This window comes from Vicugna pacos, chromosome 14, assembly GCF_048564905.1.
Source record: "Vicugna pacos chromosome 14, VicPac4, whole genome shotgun sequence".
In the NCBI taxonomy this organism is placed as follows: Eukaryota; Metazoa; Chordata; class Mammalia; order Artiodactyla; family Camelidae; genus Vicugna; species Vicugna pacos.
In genome coordinates, this window is record NC_133000.1 from 52915907 (window position 1) to 52937916 (window position 22010).

General features: G+C 36.1%; 1 protein-coding gene across 1 annotated transcript in view; it reads right to left on the bottom strand.

Moving 5' to 3' along the window:
- Positions 1–8757: 8757 nt before the first annotated feature.
- Positions 8758–22010, bottom strand: part of SORBS3 (sorbin and SH3 domain containing 3) — a 36806-nt gene continuing 23553 nt past the window's right edge. Inside the window, exon 2 of the mRNA XM_072976632.1 lies at positions 8758–9586. Within this exon, the coding sequence (XP_072832733.1) occupies positions 9032–9586 (555 nt within the window). The 3' untranslated portion in view covers positions 8758–9031. The remainder of the gene's footprint in view (positions 9587–22010) is intronic.

Here is a 22010-nt window from a genome sequence, read left to right on the forward strand (position 1 = left end):
AAAATATTCTGTATTTCCCTGCTTCCCTTCCCACTCTCAGTGATTTGTATGTCTTCTTTTATAATTTCATGTTTTCTTTATTTGTAATTCATGAGTTATCACCTTTGCAGTTGTGAGTTTCTCATTTCTGTAGCATCCTGCTGCTTTTCTATTTAGAATAGCCCTTTCAATATTTCTTTTAGCATGGGTTTAGTGTTGCTAAACTACTACAGCTTTTTTTTTTTTTTTTTTTTTTTTTTTTTTTGTCTGTGAAACTCTTTATTTCTCCTTCTATCCTAAAGGATAGCCTTGCTGGATAAAGTATCCTAGGCTGCATCCTTTTTTCATTCAGGGCTTTGAATATATCTTGCCACTCCCTTCTGGCCTGTAGTGTTTGTGTAGAGAAATTAGTTCAGAGCCTTATGGGGATTCCCTTGTAACTTACTCTTTGCTTTTCTCTTGCTGCCTTTAGAATCATTTCTTTATCCTTGACTCTGGCCATCTTGATTATGATATGTCTTGGTGTGGGTCTGTTTGGGTTCTTCCTGTTTGGGACGCTCTGAGCTTCCTGTACTTCGATATCTGATTCCTTCTTTAAGTTTGGGAAGTTTTCAGTCATGATTTCTTCAAAAACCTTTTCAATCCCCTTTGATCTTTCTTCCCCTTCTGGGACCCCTATTATGCAAAGATTGGGATGCTTTATATTATCCCATAGGTCCCTTATGCTATTATCATTATTTTTTATTTGCTTATCTTGTAGTTCTTCTGAATGTGTGCTTTCTATTGCCCTGTCTTCTAGATTACTAATTTTTTCCTCTGCATTATCTAGTCGGCTTTGTACAGCTATTAGATCATTCCTCATCTCTGTCAATGAGTTTACCCATTTTGCTTGGCTCTTCTTTATAGCTTCAATTTCATTTTTGACATATTTTATATCTCTAAACACTATCTCTTTTTATTCCTTCCGCAATTTGATCACTCCTTTTTTGAAATCTTGATCTAGTAGGCTATCGATATCTATTTCATTGATCTTTCTTTCAGGGGATTTCTCTTGTTCTTTTAATTGGGAAAGGTTTCTCTGCTTCTTCATCTTGCTCATACCTCTCTGTCACTGTGGTTTATGGAGTATCAGTTGTCTATTTTGGTACTTAAGGATTTTATCTATCTAATGCCTATTTAGGAATAGAACTTAGGAAAAAAAATAAGAGAGAGAGAAAGAATTTTAAAAGAGGGGAGAAAGGATTTGAAAACAGTGTATAATGAATAATAGAAGAGCGAGTTGAAGCAGAGTATTAATCGGGTTGAGACGTCCTTTTAAAACCTTTAAAAAAAGGGGGGGGAGATGAATAGATGTATTTGAAACCTGTGTCTGATCAATAACAGGGCATCAAAACCCAAGACAAATAGAAATGAATTAAGAAGTAAAAATAAAGAGAGTAATAGAAAATAGAACAGGTAAAAAAAGATTAAAAAAAAAGGGGGGGGGGTGATGTTCTGCTGGAGTCTGTGTGCTTTTAATGTGAAGTCTTTCTGTCTTCATCCTGTTTTGGAAGCTCAGCTTGCTGTTTCCAGAGGCCCTCCCTTGGCGCCCTCTTCTGTGCTGCTCCCAGAACCTGTGGGCAAGCAGATCGCGCCTCCTCCTAACACGGGGTCAGGTGCAGCTCTCCTCTGCTGTGGGCGGGCGGGTCACTGACCCTCCAGATGCCGCAGTCAGATGTTGCAGACTGGCCAGGCAGGAGGGCGGGTCGTGCCCCCTCCCAGCACCTCCGTCAGGGGCTGTGTTCCTGCCTGACGGGCGGGGTGCCGCTCTCTCTCTACCTGTGCCGTCGGTAGCTCCGCTGCTCTGTGCGGCTGCGCGCTCCGCCCTGGTCGCGCTCCATGGTTGGGCTTGGGGAAGACCGAGGGACAGCCTCGTCCCTGCTCCGAGCCAAGACCCAGCTCCTTGTTTGTCTTTGTGGAGCAAGTTCTCTGAGGGACCAGGATGGAAGGATCCAATCTGCCCCGGGCTGTAGGCCGTCTCAGTCTGGCCCTTGAGGCTGCTAAGCCCTTAGGTGCGGATGCAGGTTTCGCCCCCGCCCCCGTCTGGGTGCTTAGCGCCGGAGAATATGGCGGCTGTGCCTGGGCCCTGCCTCTCTTCCCCTGAAAAGTTTCCGCGTGTTTTCAGAGATGGGGGTATGCACCCTTCCCCCGAGAGCACATCAACCTTGCTGTTTTATGGAGGGCCCAGGTTGTTCTGTCCTGTACACCCACAGCCCCAGCGCTCAGCCCCTTGCAGTCCCCCGGAGTTTCCTCCGTGCAGCCGCCCCCGTCCTCCGCCCGGCTTGTGCAGCCTGGCCCTGCCCGCCGCTGCCGGCCCGCGTCTCAGGCTGGGCGTCGGGGGGACGCTCTGTGCCTGTTTAAGTTAGTTCTGTCAGACAAGGTCTGCTCTGTACAGATCCGAGCCTCGGAGGCTCCCTCTCTGTCCCGCTGGCCTCTCAATTGGAGAGGGGAGACCCAGCGAGCGAGCGCCAGTCCTCCTTTGCCGCTCCCTCCCCGCGGGACCCGTCCCGCGCTGCTTTGCCTTTTGTTCTTTCTTTTTTCCTTTTCTCCTACCAGATTTTTGGCGTCTTTATCTTTTGAAGAGGGCGATGATCTGTTGGAGTTCCGCAGGTGCTCTGGTTGGCTGAGTGGGTCTGTAGATGTGGGTCTTGGTGTATTTGTGGGAGAGGGTGACTTACGAACGTCCTTCTACTCTGCCATCTTCTCCGTCTCTCCATTAATGGCCTTTAATAATTTGATTTGTGCTATTTTCATTATCACTTGTTCAAAAATTTTTGATGATTTTTTGGACACTTAAATTATTTTGAAGTCAGATATGTAGGTCTTTCTCTAAATATTTTATTTTGTTGATTTCTAATTTTTTTTTTATGGCCAAAACTCTTTCTCTGCAGAGGTGAAAGTTCTTTAATATACTGAGCCTTATTTCATGATCGGCATATGTTCTATTTTAGTGCTAGTGCCATTAGTACTGGAGAAGAATGTGAATTTGTGAAGTCAACAGTTTGGGGTTTGTTGTTCTATAAATGTCAATTAGGTAAGGTGATTGATAGTATCATTCAGATTTTCTATATCCATACAGAAATTGTGTCAACTTGCTATATCAGTTACTAAGAGGAGGAAGTTGATGTCACACAATATGATTTAGACTTGTCTGTATCTGTGCACTGTCAGCGTTCACTCAGTATACTTTAAATCTCTAATATTAAACACAAAAACACTTATAATTACTATAACTTCCTAATATATTAACTACCTATAATTATTGAGTGCCATCTTTGTCTTAAAAGTTTGTTTTTGTTTGTTTTGTTTTTTCGGACAGTAAGTGTTACAGCCAAATTTTCATGCTTCTGTTTCCTGGGCATGATATATATTTTATAACTTATTATTTGTATCTGTTTATATTATTATATTTTAAGTCCGTGTCTTATAGGCAGCATGTAGTTGGATCTTCCTTTTCTTAGGTAGTCTAACAATTTCTGCCTTTTTATTAGGGAGTTTAGTCAATTTAATTAAAATAGTTATTCATATGATTGTTTTAGGGTCTACTGTCTTATTTTTTGTCCCATCCACTCTTGGTTTCTCAGTTTCTCTTTTACTGCCTACATGTATGATGATTTATATTGTTGGTATTCAGTTATAATTTATTAGATTTTCTAGCTATATCTCTTTAGAATATGGGTTAGTAGTTGCTCTGGAAATGAGAATACTCATTATTACCTTATCACATCTTAAAATTAATATTAAATTAATTTAGGTAGTATGTTGAAAATTCATAATCATGTATTTCCTTTTTCGTCTCTGAAGTGCTGCTTAGCATGAACATTATTTTTCCATAATTGTAAACCCATAAGCCTACATTTAAAAAATAAATTAATAAAAATTTACCTACATGTGCACAGTAGCCTATGTTCTTAATTTGTTCCTATATATCCAAGTTGTGATCTGTTGTAATTTCATTTCAGACTCAAAAATTTACTTTAGAATATATTGTAGTGCAGGTATACTGGTGATAATTTCTCTAATATTTACTTACTTACTTCTTACATATTAATGTATTTACTTACAATGTCTTCAAGATGACAGAGCAACTGTACATTGTGAATTATTTGTATTCCACTTCCCAAGAATTAATTATTAGTTCTGTATTTTCTTTTATTTTAATGATTTACTTCTTTTATTTCAATTCTGGAGGTTACAACATATGATCTTGAGTTATAAACGTCTAATTTAATTATGACACAGGGAAAAACATAAGGAATGATAGAATTAATATACCTTATATCTCTAATAAATATTTTATACTCTACCTGTATTCAGATATTTGCTTGGAAAATTACACAAATGTTATGCTTGCATATAATCAAATACATTTTCATTATATGCATAAAGGCCTGTATTTATAATTTTTCTGTGGTGACATTTATGATATTTTTCCTGATGATACAAACAATTTGACCAAGAGAAAAATTACATAAGTTAAATTGAAATATCCATGAAACTTTAGAAGACACAATCCTAGAATAAAGATATAGATATAGCAGATTAAAGAGAAATCACAGAGAATTCTACAGTATCTTAAGACATCACAATAGTCAATTCAAATCTCTAGATAGATTTAAGAATCTAAGCTGAAATATATTTGTAATAATGAAAAAGTAACCATAAAACAATTTACTTTCTAATACTTTCACTTTTTTCTTAGTTGAACCTTTATTCATTTTATAAAGATTGAGATGTTTCTCATCCTTATATGATAAAATTTCAAAAATTGCAAAGTACAACTTAGTACAAAAAGTGTTAAAGTTTCTGTTATTATCCCATGTGGGCAAATATTCAAGGGAATCAATGTCTACTTTTAGCTTCCATGGTCTGTTGTAAACACAAGCCAGCTAAAATGATTTTAACCTTAATGAAAATTGTTTCTTTTGTAATCAAGATCTCCATGGGTTTTTGTTTAACATAGATGCAACCTAAATTCCTCTTTATCTCCTAAAATCCTTTCCCCACCAATTGTGTATCTGACTTCCTCTTCTGCCTTTCTCACTCAATCCCACCATAATCACAGTGCCCTCTCTTTTATTCTCTTTTGCCAATCATTCAAGGAATCCTATCTTTCTGCTTCTATAATTCCTTTTATATCATTTATCACCTTCAAATCCCCAGTGCCAGTGTATCTTCTCAGGTTCTCCTGTGTCTTGCCTGGATTATCATAAATCTCCTATTTCTTTCCTAATTTCTAGCTTTTTTCTTATTCCAATCAATTGTACACTTTAATTACCAGAATACCATTCCTAAATTAAAATCTGACCTTGGTAAGCCACTGTTCAGAAACTTCCAGTTATACTCCACACATTTGAAGAAAGGCATTCAGCATGTGATTTATAATTGGGCCTCTTCAGCTCTATGGTTCTTCTCGGATCACTATACTGATTTCTCCATTCGTAGAATATACTCTGCAATTTCACACCTCAGACTTTTGCTTAAGTTATTGCTCTTGCTGGAAACACTTCTCATCTCTCAATTTCCAAACTTCTCACTTTGGTCTAGATCAGTTTACTATTTAACTGATTATCTAAGAAGCCTTTCTAAGTTACCCCATATCCCTGAAATGCACTTAAACTTGTGTTGATGGTATTAGTGTTGATCGCCTTTGAAAATAAGAGCCAGGTTTTTTTCTAATTATAATCCTCAATATTACTTAGAGCTCTGCTGAGAAAATTAATTTACTTATAAATAATATGTTTTGCTGTCACCTTACCCATTAACATGGTAATAATAATATTTAACGTGTCTGTCTTGAAGCATTGGTAGATTTAAATAAGATGCATGTGATATACTTTCTCAACTGGTAGATAAAAATGATAAAAATATCAGTGCTATTCCATGAGATGTTTCTTTCTTGAAAGAAATTTTATCGATATTGGAAAGCTATACCAGTCATGAAAGAGAATTTTCTCTTGAATTTGTATAAAGGTACATAATATCCTCAGGTTTGAACATAGACCAAAAAGAATATGTTTATTAGTGTACTTTTGATTGACAAGAGCCACAATTAGTCCCACCCTTGGAGTTGCTATCTAGAATGTCATCCTTTTTCATGAGATGTTATGGCAAAAATGATGCTAACAGAACAGTTGAAAGATAAGGAAGGCAGTGATCACTTTAACTACCTGCAAATGCAAGTAGCCCAGGCTAAGCCACTCTCATCTTTTGACATGTGCAATTAGAATATCTTTTCTTTTTTAAGTCATGAGTGCTAATCCATGTTGTGAATGTTTATCATGTATGTTATTATTTATTGTATACTTTGTCTAGTAAACTTTAAACTTTGACATATTCAGATTTTAACACTTACTTGATTTTTTTTATTGAGACATGATTGACATACAACATTATATTTGTTTCAGGGGCACAGCATAATGAATCAATATTTGTACATATTACAAAATGATCACCAAAATAAGTCTAGTTAACGTCTCTCACAATACACAGTTACAAAATTTATTTCTTGTGATAAGAACTTTTAAGGTCACTCTCTTAGTAACTTTAAAATATATAATACAGTACTGTTAACTACAGTCACCATGATGTACATTACATCCCAATATTTATTTATTTTGTAACTGAAACTTTGTGCCTTATGATCACCTTCACCCCCTTTGCCCAACACCACTCCTCACCTGTGGCAGCCACCAATCTGTTCTTCATATCATTGAGTTTGTTTGTTGTCTTTATATTTCAAATATAAGTGAGATTATACGGTATTTGTTTTCTCTGACTGACATTTCACTTAGCATAATGTCCACAAGATCCATCCATGTTGTCACAAATGGCAAAATTTTTTTTCTTTTTTTTCATGGCTCAATAATTTTCCATTGTGTACATATATATATATATACACACAACACATTTTCTTTGTCCATTTATCCATCAATGAACACTTAAGGTTGTTTCCATGTCTTAGTTTTTGTAAATGCTGCTGCAATAAACATGAATGTGAAAATACCTTTTTGAGTTAGTAATTCCGTTTCCTTTAGATAAATACCCAGAAGTAGAATTGTTGGATCGTATGATAATTCTATTTTTAATTTTTTTGGGAAATTCCATACCGTTTTCCATAATGGCTGCTGCGGTTAACATTCTCATCGATAGTGAACAAGGGTTCCCTTTTCTGTACATCTTTGGTGAACTTGTTATTTCTTGACTTTTTGATAATAGCCATTCTAACAGGTGTGAGGTGATAATTTATTATAGTTTTGATTTCAATTTCTACATGATCAGTGATATTGAGCACGTTTTCATGTACCTATTGGCAATCTGTACGTTTTCTTTGGAAAAATGTCTATTCATATCTCCTGACCATTTTTTAATTGGATTTTTATTGTTATTGAGTTGTATGAACTCTTTATAAATTTTGAATATTAATGCCTTATTAAACTCATGATTTGCAAATATTTTCTCCTGTTTGGCAGATTGCCTTTTCATGTTATTGATGGTTTCCTTTGCTGTGCAAAAACTTTTTAGCCTGATGTAGTTCCACTTGTTTATTTGTGCTTTGTTACCTTTGCTTTTGGTGTCAAATCCAAAACATCGTCACCAAGACTGAAGTCAAGGAGCTTACTATCTATGCTTTCTTCTAGGAGTTTTATGGTTTCAGGTCTCATGTTTCAGTCTTTAATCTATTTTTAGTTAAATTTTATGTATGGTATACGATACCATGGTAATCATCATTAGGATTCAGTCTTGCAGTTTCTTTTTTTCGCCATCCAGTTTTCCCAACGTCATTTATAGAAGAGACTGCCCTTTCTTCAGTGTATATTTTTGGCTTCTTTATTGTAAATAAATTGACCATATATGTGTGGGTATATGGTCAGACCACTAAAGACAGCTGTTCTCTTGCTCTCTGTACATCCCCTGGTCAACCAGTGCCTGCTTAGCCTGCACCCTACTCACATGACTGACTTTCTTACATACTTGCCCCAGGCCCCAGCTAATGAGTATTCTAGCTTTAGATCAGAACTCTCCATCATACTTGTCAAAGGAGCAGTGAGGAGTGTGCCCCTCTGTTATTTTCCCTGGTAACCAATGAGCCAACCTGTTGTAATTCTCCCTGTAACTGATAACTTCCCCCTGCCCCTGAGAGCAAAGACTGCCACCATGTCCTACCTGCCATCCACCAGACATGGTGAGGTGTTGCTCCAGGACTTTGCTTCAGACATGTACGTTCCCCCTATCCACTAAACCATCGATGTCTCTGTTACTGACTCCTGATTCTTTCTTCCGTCTTGAAGCTGGATAAGTACAGTCCTTGCAGGCCTGTGGGGTGCAGCCCAACAGTAGGTTTATTTATGGAGTTTATTCTGTTCTGTTGTTCTATGTATCTGTTTTTATGCCTGGGCGAGGCCCAGGGCTTGGCAGCCTTAGGACGAGGGGGCCTTGGGGCAAGGCCTCTCGCCAGGCCTGGAGAAAGCTAAGGAAGTGCTGAGTCCATCCCCCACCTCGCTCCCAGGCCCCGCTGGAAGCAGAAGGCAAGGGGGAAGGCAGGCAAGCTGGAGTGAAAGGGGAGGAACCCCCTCCAGGCGCAGAGGGCCTCTGGTCTCTGTTAGGTTAGGAAGCTGGTCCTTGTTAGAGGAACCCCATGGGGGTGAAGCTGGAAGCCGGTCCCTGTTAGAGGAAACGCCATAGCAGGGTGGGGTGGGGGACTCGGGGGCCTGGTCTCAATAAGGCCTGGAAACAGTCTCCACTTCAAAGCAGACCTCTGTATTTGGGAAGTGGGGTAGGGGAGGAAATAAAAGGGCTGTTAGAGGAATGCTTGTGAGTTGTGGGTGGGAATCAGTCCAGGGGGCTTCGAGGGAGGTTCCACGGGGAAGGCTGCTGGGGTTGTGTGCAGATGCCAGCAGCTCAGGTCCTGGAGCAGGGGGATGTGGGAGAGTGGGGGGTCCTCTCTCCATCCCATAAGTGCTACTGCTCCCCACTCCATCCTGGCTGGGCTCTGAGTTGCCACGGAGACCATTCACACCGGGGCTACATAATTTCCAGGGAATGTCCCAAATTTCTGAGTCCTCCGGGAGACACCCACAAACCAGCCATCATCACACTGCTGCATGACGTCCACCCGATCCCCCTCCCGCAGCTCCAGCTCGTCCTCATTCTGGGGCCTGTACTGGTACATCGCCCGGTACGGGGTCCAGTGTATCTGAGTGGTGTTGGGGGAGGAGGTCCCCAGGTCCAGGGGATGGCTGGAGCCTCCAGGATGGGACAGAGCTGACCTGGGGGTGCCGAGACTCTGGGTCGGGGGTCTGGACTCCTGGGCGGGGAAAGAGAAGCCCGTGCAGCGGGGGGAGGTCCGGCCCCCCAAGTCGGTGGGGTCAGCTGGGCTGCGTGGCGTAAACGGGGAGCTGGGGTGACAGGCCAGGCGGGCGGCGGTCAGGCGGGGAGATGCAGGGAGCTGGGGGCCGTCGTCACAGAGCCGGAGCCGGGGCTCCCGGCTCACCTGCACGTAGCTGGCGGGGAAGATGCCCTGGCGCCCGGTGCCTGAGATGCGGCCCTCGTACCAGTGCTCGTTCACCTTTTTTTTTTTTTTTTTTTTTTTTTTTTTTTTTTTTCAAGTATCACAATGTTTATTGATAGATACAAGTATATAAAATCAGGGCATGAACATGACTTGATAAATTAAGTAGACTTAATTTCAATACTATAATAAGAGGGACCAATTCAAATTCTCACCATTTGTTTCACACCCACAAAAACCACTTCAAGGGCATTTACGATCTCTCAAAACTGATCAGTTTTGTGCAAGTAAACCATGTTTCTTTTAAAAAGATTTGTGCACTTGCCCAGGCTCAAGGATATTAAAATCTAGCACATAAAGCCCATTACTAGAGGTAGAAATACAGGCAATATACTATTACGGCAACAACCATCAATTACAGTTAAGAATTTTTCTGTAACAACCAAATGGATAATCAAATATTGCAACAACTCAAGTATTACTGAGCAAAGTGCATTTCTACAGTATTCAGTTTTATGCCAATATCATACTGTTCTGATTATTAGCTTTGAAATATAGTTTGAAATCAGGAAGTGTGATTCTTCCAGTTTTGCTCTTCTTTCACAAGGTTGCTTTGGCTATTCAGTGTTTTTGTGGTTCAATACAAATTTTAGAATTGTTTGCTTTATTTCTGTGAAAAATGTCATTGATAATTTGATAAGGATTATATTGGATCTGGAGACTGCTTTGGATAGTATACATAACAATATTAATTCTTCAAGTTTGTGAACATGAATATATTTCTTTTTTTACATTTTCTTTAATTTCTTTCATCAATGACTTACAGGTCTTTTGCTTACATATTGAAAAAATAATTTATTTAAGCATTCTATTATTTAAATTAGCCAATTTATATAAAAAGATCATTCTTTGAAAATCCCAATTATAAATACTACTGTGAAACCTTTTTCCTGAGATATGCCAAGAATTTCTAAGCTTAATCAAAATATGATGGTTTCTTTGATCCTTGGTTTGAGAATCTTTTGTTTTCTGGTATGACATTTTCATCTACACATGGTGATGGATTAATATCCTTAAGGTACATGGGAAGATATGTAGAGAAATTCACTTGAGAGATGAAAAAGAGAGAAAATTTCCATACTATGCTCATTATTTTTAAGAAAGAAAATGCTACAGCAGCTCACTATAAAAATATTGGTAGGTGTTAGCCCCTATTATTGTTTTTGTGTACTGAAAAACAAAACATAGCAAGCAATACTTTAAATTTTGTATCTTCTTGGCAGCCACTCAGGATATGGACCAATGAAGAGCAAGACTCTACTTCTGTAAAAAGAATTTTGAGAACTTATAAAATAATTAATTTATTTTATATAGCTTTGTCTCACCTAAATATACATTTTAAGATTCTTAGATTACATTTTAAACTATTATTAAATAGACTTGGAAATTTCCACGACAAAAAGATTATACTTTGTTACATTATTTTACTAAGTGATATGCTATTTATACTATAGAATTTAGATGAAAAATAAATATTTTGTTTGACAGTATGTCACATAGCCTCTGAAAACTTAGAGAATGTAGACAATTTCAAGTTCACAAAATCATTTAAAAATGACTTTTAAGTTTTTGTGTATATATTATTTTCCTTCCTTAAAAGCAGTTAAAACAAAAAGAAAATGCCTTTCTGCTCATCATTTTTATGACACATATGGAAAATATTTTGAAATTTCCTTCCTTCAATTTGAAATATAATAGTGGGAAGAGAACTGGATCTGTTTACACTGCTCAACCATAAATTAGTGCTAGTAATTTTTGATTGAATATCAAACCATAGTTCAAGTGCTGAAACTGAAAAGATTAGTAAAAGCTTTAGCATTTCTATAGAGGATTTCCATTTTTATTAGGATCAAATATGCCAATTTGTACAATGAGTTTGGAAAAATATAATGAATTCGAATAGTCAGTGATTCAAGGGGCATAAAACATGTGTTCTTATAGCAACATTTTTATCCATACAATGTTCATTTAAAATTCTAATATATCTTTAACTTTGAACTGTATAATAATGGTTTACACACACACACACACACACACACACACACACACATATACCTATAATATATGTATGTGGAAGTGAAAGCAAATCTGATCCATAAGGAAAATACTTTCATATCACAACTATTTCTGTGAATCAACTGCTCTTTTTCAACTAAATGTCATAAAGGAAGTAAAATAAACTTTCAGTACCACTCATTCACATTGAAAAATCTATATTAAAAGTGTTTTTTGTAAGCGCTTATTTAATGGAGTGTTATATTTGCTATCAGTCATGTATGTGTTGAAAGTTCAAAGTTATATAAGAAGAATAGCATGGATTGACCAAAGTGTTGCTAGTATATAAAAATATTGTTATTATAGGATGATTATTAAAATACTCATGATTAATTTCCAGATAGGAAGTATATTGAGTTTACAGTTAAAAAAAAAAACTTTATTTCTCCAAAATGTGAAGATGGTTTCCTGGATCATGTTAAAAATGAAAGACTCTGAAAAGGAGACATACGGTAATTTGAGAAAGGTAGCTGAAGAACTATTTTGTTAATAAAGAGCCAGATCCAGGTAAATTTGTGAACATGCTTAAGTGAGAAGTTGACAGAGAAAAGACTTTTTCTCATACCCATGTGATTTAGAGGTTACATTCATGGGGATGTAAGTCAAATTGCCTGGACTCACAATCTGGCTTAAACATTTCCCAGCTGTGTAAACTCGGACAAAGAAACTATTTGTTCCTTATCTGGAACATGACGGAAGATGTATCTAAAATATTCTCATAAGGAAGAAGTGAATTTAAAAATCCATCTTAGAAGAATACCTATAGTTAAATTTTATTCCTCCTCAGTTATTTTTGAAATAATTTAAACTTGCATAAGGCTCTCAGCTGATTTCTCTACACAAACACTACAGGCCAGAAGGGAGTGGCAAGATAAATTCAAAGTCCAAAATGAAAAAAAGATGCAGCCTAGGATACTTTATCTAGCAAGGCTATCCTTTAGGATAGAAGGAGAGAGAAAGAATTTTACAGACAAGCAAGAACTAAAAGAGTTTAGCAACACTAAACCCATGCTAAAAGAAATATTGAAAGTTCTACTCTAAATAGAAAAGCAGCAGGATGCTACAGAAATGAGAAACTATAACTGGAAAGGTGATAACTCATGAATTACAAATAAACACAAAATTGTAGAAGAAGACATCTAAATCGTTAAGAGTGGGAGAGGGAAGCAAGAAAATATAAAGTATTTTTTTTTCTTTCTTTTTAAAATTTTTTGTTCTCAGTAGGATGGCTTTGAGATTATGTTACTATCAGTTTAATAAAAACAGTTATAGTAATGGGCTAATAGACTTACAAAAAGGGGTAACCACAAGCCAAAAACTTACAAGGGAGTCACAAAAACTAAATAAAATCTGTGATAATAGAAAGGAAAATTACCAAACCACAAAAGGAAGAAGAAAGGAACAAAGAGGAAGTACCAAATCAACTGCAAAAATAAGTTCAAAATGGCAATAAACACACATCTATCATTAGTTACTGTAAATGTTAATGGACTAAATGCTCCAGTCAAAAGACATAGAGTGGCAGACTGGATAATAAAGCAAGAACCTTCCATATGCTGTATACAAGAGACCCACTTTAGGGAGAAGGACACATATAGCTTGAGAGTGAAAGGATGGAAAAGGATATTCCATGCAAATGGAAAAGCCAAAAAAGCAGGTGTAGCAGTACTGATTTCAGACAAAATAGACTTTAAAACAAAGGCCATAAAGAAAGATAAAGAAGGAAATTTTATAATGATTAAAGGAGTAATACAAGATGAGGACATTACACTTGTTAATATATATGCATCCAATATAGGAACACCTAAGTACATAAGACAATTACTAACAGAGATAAAGGGGGATATTGATGGGAATACAATCATAGTCAGAGATTTTAACACTGCATTACCATCACTAGACAGATCTTCCAGGCAGGAAATAAATAAGGCAACAGAGAAATTAAATACTACAATAGAAAAATTAGATTTGTTGGATATTTTCAGAGCATTACACCCCCCAAAAATAGGATATACATTCTTTCCAAGTGCACATGGAACATTTTCTAGGAATGATCATGTACTTGGGTACAAAAGAAACCTTGATAATTTTAAGAAGACAGAAATTATCTCAAGCATCTTTACTGACCACTATGCCATGAAACTAGAAATCAACAACAGAGAAACAAAGGAGAAAAAAAGGAAAGCATGTAGATTAAATAACATGCTATTAAAAAAACAGGGGTCAATGAGGAGATCAAAGTTGAAATTAAAAAATACCTTGAGACAACTGAAAATGAAAACACAACCACACAAAATTTATGGGACACAGCAAAGGCAGTGCCAAGAGGGAATTTCATAGCAATACAGGCCTTCCCCAAAAAAGAAGAGCAATCTCAAATAAACAGTCTAACCAACCAGCTAAAAGAATTAGAAAAAGAAGAGCAACAATCCCCAAAAGGCAGCAGAAGGAAGGAAATAATAAAGATCAGGGAGGAAATAAATAAAATAGAGATAAAAAAAAAACATAGAAAAATCAATCAAACCGAAAGCAGATTTTTTGGAAAAGTAAATAAAATCAACAAAACTCTGGCCAAACTCACAAAGAATTAAAAAGAGCGCAAATAAGCAAAATAAGAAAGGAAAATGGAGAAATTACAACAAATAAAAGAGAAATACAGAATATCATATGAGAATATTATGAAAAAATATATGGAACCAAACTGGATAACCCAGAGGAGATGAACAAATTTCTGGAAACATACAGTCGACCAAGACTAAACCAAGAAGAAACTGACCACTTGAACAAACCAATCACTAGAAATGAATTCAAATTAGCAATAAAAAACAAACAAAAGTCTAGGACCAATGGCTTCCCCGGGAAATACTACCAAACATGCAAAGAAGAACTCGTACCAGTCCTTCTCAAACTCTTCCAGAAGATTGAAAAGGAGGAAATACTCCCAAACTCATTCTATGAAGCCACCATCACCCTGATACCAAAACCAGGAAAAGACACTACCAAAAAAGAGAATTATAGGCCAATATCACTGATGAACATAGATGCCAAAATCCTCACCAAAATGTTAGCAAATAGAATCCAACAGCACATAAAAAAGATTATACATCATGACCAAGTGGGGTTCATCCTAGGGACACAAGGGTGGTTCAACATACGCAAATCAATCAGTGTAGTACATCACATCAACAAGAGAAAGGACAAAAACCACATGATCATCTCAATCAATGCAGAAAAAACATTTGATAAAATTCAGCACCCATTTATGATAAAAACTCTCACCAAAATGGGTATAGAGGGAACATATCTCAACATAATGAAAGCTTATATATGACAAACCTACAGCCAGCATAGTTCTCAATGGTGAAAAACTCAAAAGCTTCCCACTAAAATCTGGGACAAGGATGCCCACTATCACCACTCCTATTCAACATAGTCTTGGAAGTCCTAGCCACAGCAATCAGGCAAGAGAGAGAAATAAAAGGGACCCAAATTGAGAAACCTGGAATCCCACTCCTGGGCATATATTCAAAAGGGACCCTATCTCAAAATGACACCCGCACCCCAATGTTCATAGCAGCACTATTTACAATAGCCAATATATGGAAACAGCCTAAATGTCCATCAACAGATGACTGGATAAAGTAGAGGTGGTATATTTATACAATAGAATACTATTCAGCCATAAAAACCGACAACATAACGCCGTTTGCAGCAATATGGATGTTCCTGGAGAATGTCATTCTAAGTGAAGTAAGCCAGAAAGAGAAAGAAAAATACCGTATGAGATCGCTCATATGTGGAATCTAAAAACAAGCAAACAAACAAACAAAACATAAATACAAAGCAGAAACAGACTCATAGACATAGAGTATAAACTTGTGGTTGCCAAGGGGGCAGGGTGTGGGAAGGGATAGACTGAGATTTCAAGATGTAGAACAGATAAACAAGATTATACTGTATAGCACAGGGAAATATATACAAGATCTTATGGTAGCTCACAGAGAAAAAATGTGACAATGAATTATGTATGTTCATATATAACTGAAAAATTGTGCACTACACTGGAATTTGACACAACATTGTAAAATGATTATAAATCAATAAAAAATGTTAAAAAATAAAAGGTAAAGAAGTCAAAAAAATAATTTAAAGTTGAAATATAATTCATACCTTATAAAATAAAGTCTTTAGAAGTGTACATTTAATTGTGTTTTTTTTAGGATATTCACAAAGTTATGTAATCATGACTGCTACCTAATTGCGAAATATTTCCTCACCCTAATAAGAGACTCTACCTGTGATTACTAACAGTCGCACCCCTCCACCCTTTCCCTGACCCTGGCAACCCTAAACTACTTCCTGTCTCTATAAATTTGTATATTTTGTACATTTTATACATTTTATATAAATGGAATCATACAATATGTGGTCATTTGTTTCTGGCTTCTTGTGCTTAACGTAAAACATTTTTACGGTTAATCTGTGTTGTAGAATGTATCAGTATTTCACACCTTTTTATAAGAGAAGAATACACCTTTGTATGGATATACTGCATTTTGTTTATCCATTTATCTATAGATGGACATTTGGATGTTTTCAACTTTTTCACTATAATTAATAACATTGTTATGAACATTCTTATAGAAATTTTAGCACAGTCATATATTTTCAGTTTTCTTAGATACACAGCTCAAAGTGAAATTGCTGGGTTATTGGGTGAATCTTTTTAACTTTTTCGAGAAACTACTGGTTTTTAAAAATGGCTGCTCCTTTGTACATTCTCATCAGCAGTACATGAAGGTTCTAATTGCTCAGCATTCTTGCCACGTTTGTTACTTTCTGACAATAGCATTATAGCTATACTAGTGAGCATGATATGGTATCTCGTTTTTTTGTTTGAGTGTTTTACATGTATGTATATTTATCCATTTTAACCATTTTCACAATTGTACAAGTGTATAATTCAGTGGTTTTAATTACAAACACAGCTTCAGGGAGACAGAAGCAATTTCAGCTAGTGTTTTTTATTGGTAGTTTTTTAAAATATGTATTTATTCATATACAATTGATGTATAATATTCTATTGGTTTCAGATGTACAACATCATGATTTGATATATGTATGTATTCTAAAATTATTGTCACAAGTTTAGTTAACATCCATCACCACAGGTAGTTCATATTTTTTTCTTGTGATGAGAGCTTTTAAGGTTTTCTCTCTTAGCAACTTCCAAAATGCAATACAGTATTATTAACTATAGTCACCATTCTGTACATTATATCCCTGGGACTTATTCATTTTATATGGAGAAGCTTTTATTTTTGGCCACCTTCACTCATTCCCCAAACCTCTCCTACCCCTGACAAGCCACCTCTGCCAATTGCCAGTCTGTTTTCTGTAAGTTTTTTTTCTTTCTTTCTTTCCTTTTCTTTTTTTCTTTTTTTTTTCTTCTTAAGCTTTCACTCTTTCATCGTTGGTGTCATGCTAGCTGTGTGTTTTTCATAGATTCCCTTTATCACGTTGAGAAAGTTCCATTCTATTCTGTTTGTTTAGTGTTTTTATTTTGAATGGTGTTGGATTTTGCCAAATGCTTTTTCTGTAACTGTTGAAATAATCTTGAGAAGTTTGTTTCATATTCTATTAATATTGGGTATTACATGCCTTAATTTTTATGTGTTGAACCAATCTTACATTGTTGGAATAAATCTCACCTGGGCATGGTTTGTAATCCTTTTTATATTTTGCTTGATTCAGTTTGCTGTATTTTGTCACATATTTTTGCATCTGTGCTTATAAAGGACAGTAATTTGTAGGTTTGTTTTCTTATGATACCTTTGTCTGGTTTGATATGAGGTGTAGTGTCCTGATAGAATGTTTGGAAGTGTTCTCTCCTCTTTAATATTTTCTGCAAACATTTGTGAAAGCTTGTTGTAAGTCTTCTTTAAACATTTGGAAGAATTCACCATTGAAGCCATCTGGTTCTGGGCTCTTCTTTGTGTAATATTTTGTGATTACTAACCCAATCTCTTTACCTATTATATGTCTAATAAGTCTTCTGTTTCTTCTTGAGTAAGTTTCAATTGCTTATGGCTTTTCCTTAAATTTTATTAAAAAAACTCCATATTCATTTAAATAAAAAGGAGACTTTTTAATGCATACATATTCCAAGAGAATTTGATGAAAAATATGTCATAGCAAATAAAAATAAGCTATACTTTACTCAGTAGTGTAGCAACTCTTTACTTTTTATGAGTAGGAGGTATCAGCTAATATAATGCATCTCTATAGATCCATGATGAACTTTGGGGTTACATATAAAAATAAATAATCATGATTATATGGATAAAGACTTACACTTGCCTACATATCCAGAGACTGCATGTAGAAAAAATAAACCCAGATAATGAAATTATTGATTTCTGTAAGATTTAAATAATTTTATTACTGACTCCAATCCTCCTCATAATGTGGCATCCCAGGCTGTCACAGAATCAATGTTGAAAAAGGTATTATTTTAAAATTCATGGACATGTGAACTTAACTTGTGTCTCAGTCTCCATCAACCAGTGTGATTGTGCCAAAGGCTCAATACTATGTGAAACTGAGCCAGCTAAGATATCAGCACATACCATGCACCAACCATGTTTTGACTATATTGTTTATTCATTACTAAGTTTTTCATTTCAGGAATGTTTGCTCTATGGAAAATAAAACGAGTCTACTGCACCAGTCAGGGTCCAATTAGTAGATAGGAACAACACAGTAACTGAAAGACATAAACCTTCCTTGTGGATTGGAGGATCGTACCTTGGAACCTGCTGCAAAGATGCCCAAGGGGTTGTTGAAAAAAGTCTTCCACAAGGAGGAGGCCCTGCTGAGAACACTTAATTGAAAACACCCTCTCAGGGTTTGAGTTTTGGGGAGCAAAATAGAAATGGAGACAAGTGGATATATTTCAGATAGAAGAGGAGGGATAGGCTAGACCTGGGGTATACAGAATCTAGAGAATAAATGAAGGTGATGATAGCAATGACTTTAAGTTATTAGTGTGAAACACAGGAATAAACAGGAAGGATCCAAAAACACTGGCTTACAAGTTTGAAGCATGAGAAGTAAGGTGGGTGATATGAAAAAAATGCAAATGAAATCTTGAGTTACCCTAATTTTGAGTTAGCTGTTAGAAATCCAAGTTTAGGAAGTCATATGTGAGGACTAGGTGTAATCCATTAATACTTTCCTGAAATAGTAACATCTGAATTGAGATAAAAAGGATACACAGAAATTAGTCAAATACAATCACTCTTTAGACCAACGTTCTGGACTCCTTGTCAACAGATTTCTTTGCTCTTTTTAGGCTTATCTCCATATAGTCATCTTTCTGATCCCTCTGTTCTATCAATATTGGTTTATTTCGTCTTTCAGGATGAATTGTGTGCTATGTTCACCCACATTTAATTTGCCATTCTAATAAGAATATTAATAAATCATCCACTGAGATGGATTGGGATGAGTCACATATTTATACATTTATTATTAATCCTTTACTTATAAAATAGAGTGGAATGATTGTATCCCTTCTCTGCTAACACTTTCTAATATTTTATGTATAGTATATAAATACATGATTTGTCAATATTTGAAGTTGTAAATGAGATTACAAAATGCAAATTTGTGATTTAGAATTTCATGGGCATATTTTCAAGTCATTTTCATTGTAACATTGCAGAATCCAAAGTAAAACATGCCTAGGTCTCCAAATAGCTAAAGTCTTGGAGTCTATACACATCGTTCTTGCTTTGTTAGTGTTAATCCTAGATACTTAACCAGATGAGTTTGCAAACAAGCTAGAAGTTTGTTAAATTAAGGATGAATTAAGTACATCAAAATACATAGGTTAAATAGTATTGGAATGTAATGATTTATTGATGTGGAGACAAGTGCTCTCTCTATCTTGCTGACAGATTCCTAGCATTCTGCTTTAACCAGAGGACAATGCAGTGCCTTTCCATAAACTAAAGGCTGTTGTGTGTACAGTGGAATGTAGGAGTCGTGCAGAATGTCTTCATTTTTTCATTAGGTTACCAGTCATATCTTGTTTCCTTCATCACTCTGTATTCAGTGCTGAAGGTGGCTGTCTAATCAATTGATTGTCCCATCAATTGGCATTTAAATTTTTTTTATTTCTATAAATTCTACTAGACTTTCATAGTTATCACTTCCCTTTCACAATTGTCTGCATCACTGTTAAATTCATTGAACATAGTAAATACAGTTCCTTCAGTGTCCTTGTTTGATAACTCTTACATCTGGATCAAAATATCTGAATATTTGCATCTGCTTCTGTTGCTTACTTTTTGTTTTTAATCAATTCTTGTGTACATTACCATGTTTTGTTTTGTTTTTTCTGATTCAATACCAGATACACGCATAATTATCCAGAAGCATCTGGGGCATAGTATACTATTTTCTACATTAGGGAGGATATATTTTGCCTCTGCTAAACAACTAAGGAGGGCAGAACACCTTAAGCACTCAGGATAGAAATGATTTAATCTAGGTTTTAGGGTTTGGGCTGGCTGTGAAATTTTCATTTCACCCTTATTCCTAACTTGTCCCAACTGAAAAACCTAAAATGCTTTCCTTGCAATCTCTTTTTTCCTATCCACTGAAGTGAAGGTTTTCTCCTTGGCCACATGAGTTTATCGAAATCTCTGCTTTTTAGTCTCTCAGCAACCACTCTCCAGTTTGCAGATGGCTCGAGGTAAAAGAAGTACAAAGTAAAAGGCTCATATCTTTGAATTTTCTCCTTTCTAGCCACTTGCCACACGAGTCCTTTTGTCTCCAAGGTTTTCAAGAAACGTGTATTAACTCTTTTATTTACTTTTGACTTTTTCTAGTTTTTCAGTATGAGAGTTATTCTGAGAAACATAACCATTTCTCAAACTAGAAAATTGTAACTGTGAATCTTTACACCTAAATATTTCAGATAATACTAGCTTCATTGTAAATAGTATGGCTCACAGATTTAATCCGGTTTGGTAGATTGGGAACTCTCAGAGTTCCTGGCCTTGCTCTATGTGAGTTTAGTTTTTATCAAAAGGAATAAACTACAGTCAGACTATGTATTCATTTGTCAGAAAGACAGATGAGAGTCACGATGCAGTCACTGTGACTCCACAGAGATTTTGGACTAAACCTGGACGTATGTCGCCAGGTTAATCTCTCCCATGAGTAAGAAACATTGTGTAAAGAGATCTAGTTTCTGTTTCCTGGATGTGTCTCCCCAGTCTATTGAATTAGGGACCTTTGATTTCTCCCTCTGGAACATTCCTTTTTCTCCCCAAAATAATCTTTAAATAACCTCTTCCATATATATAGCACTCAAATTCTTGGGTACTAAGACTAATTGAGCAAGTTAGTATTAAAATAAGTAAAAATTTATCATCTACAGAAATCTGTAACCACAGTGGCCTGTTTTGGGACTATGTATAAAAGCATTTAATATTCAACTTAACATTGGCATATAAGATTTATGTGAGTTCAACATTTTGAACTCACATAAAAAATAGCTTTATATTCCCTGACCATGTGAGTTATAGACAAAATGTTATGGCACTGAGCTGAATGGCTGTATTTTAACAAACATTTTGCCACTCTTTTCTGGGAGAGCTGGGGCACCATATACCTAGAACCACAGTGATGATTTTAATCTATAGTTCTATCATTTCAAGTTTTGAATAGAAGCGTATCTGCAAAGAAGAATGAATGTTGATTTAGGATTGCTGTCAGATACTCGGGGAAATTCTTTGTTCATTGCCCTCACTGGTTACTTTTGAAAAAATTGCCTAAACAGCAAGATAAATAGCTTTATCACGTTGATTTCTATTCATAAAAAGTTAGGAACCAAGAGAACTTTTTACAGCCTGAATAATTTACCCTGCCTTCTAAGCCTGCTGAGTGCTGGGGCTCTTCACCAACAAAGTCATTTAACAAATTGTGTGGTTCTGTATGTGTCTATTGTGGTTATACTGTCTCTTTCTCATCACTGTATCTTGGGTATGTTAGGTGACAGATCAGTTGTCTTTTTAAATCACAGGTCCTCAGGTCAAGAAATGATTACATCTGTAATTATGTAGATTATAAGATTCTGGATTTTGAACATGATGCCATGATTGCATGTGTCTTTACAGCCTCTACATGTAAACTGACTATGATTTGAAAGCATGAGAAGCATGAATTTGGGGTCTGTGGGTGGGCCATGATCAGTTGGTTTCTGAAATTGTCCCCCTCTATGTATCCCATGCCCCATGCAATGTGACTTTATAGATCCATTAAGTGGTAACTATTTCCCACTGGAAGTGAGTCT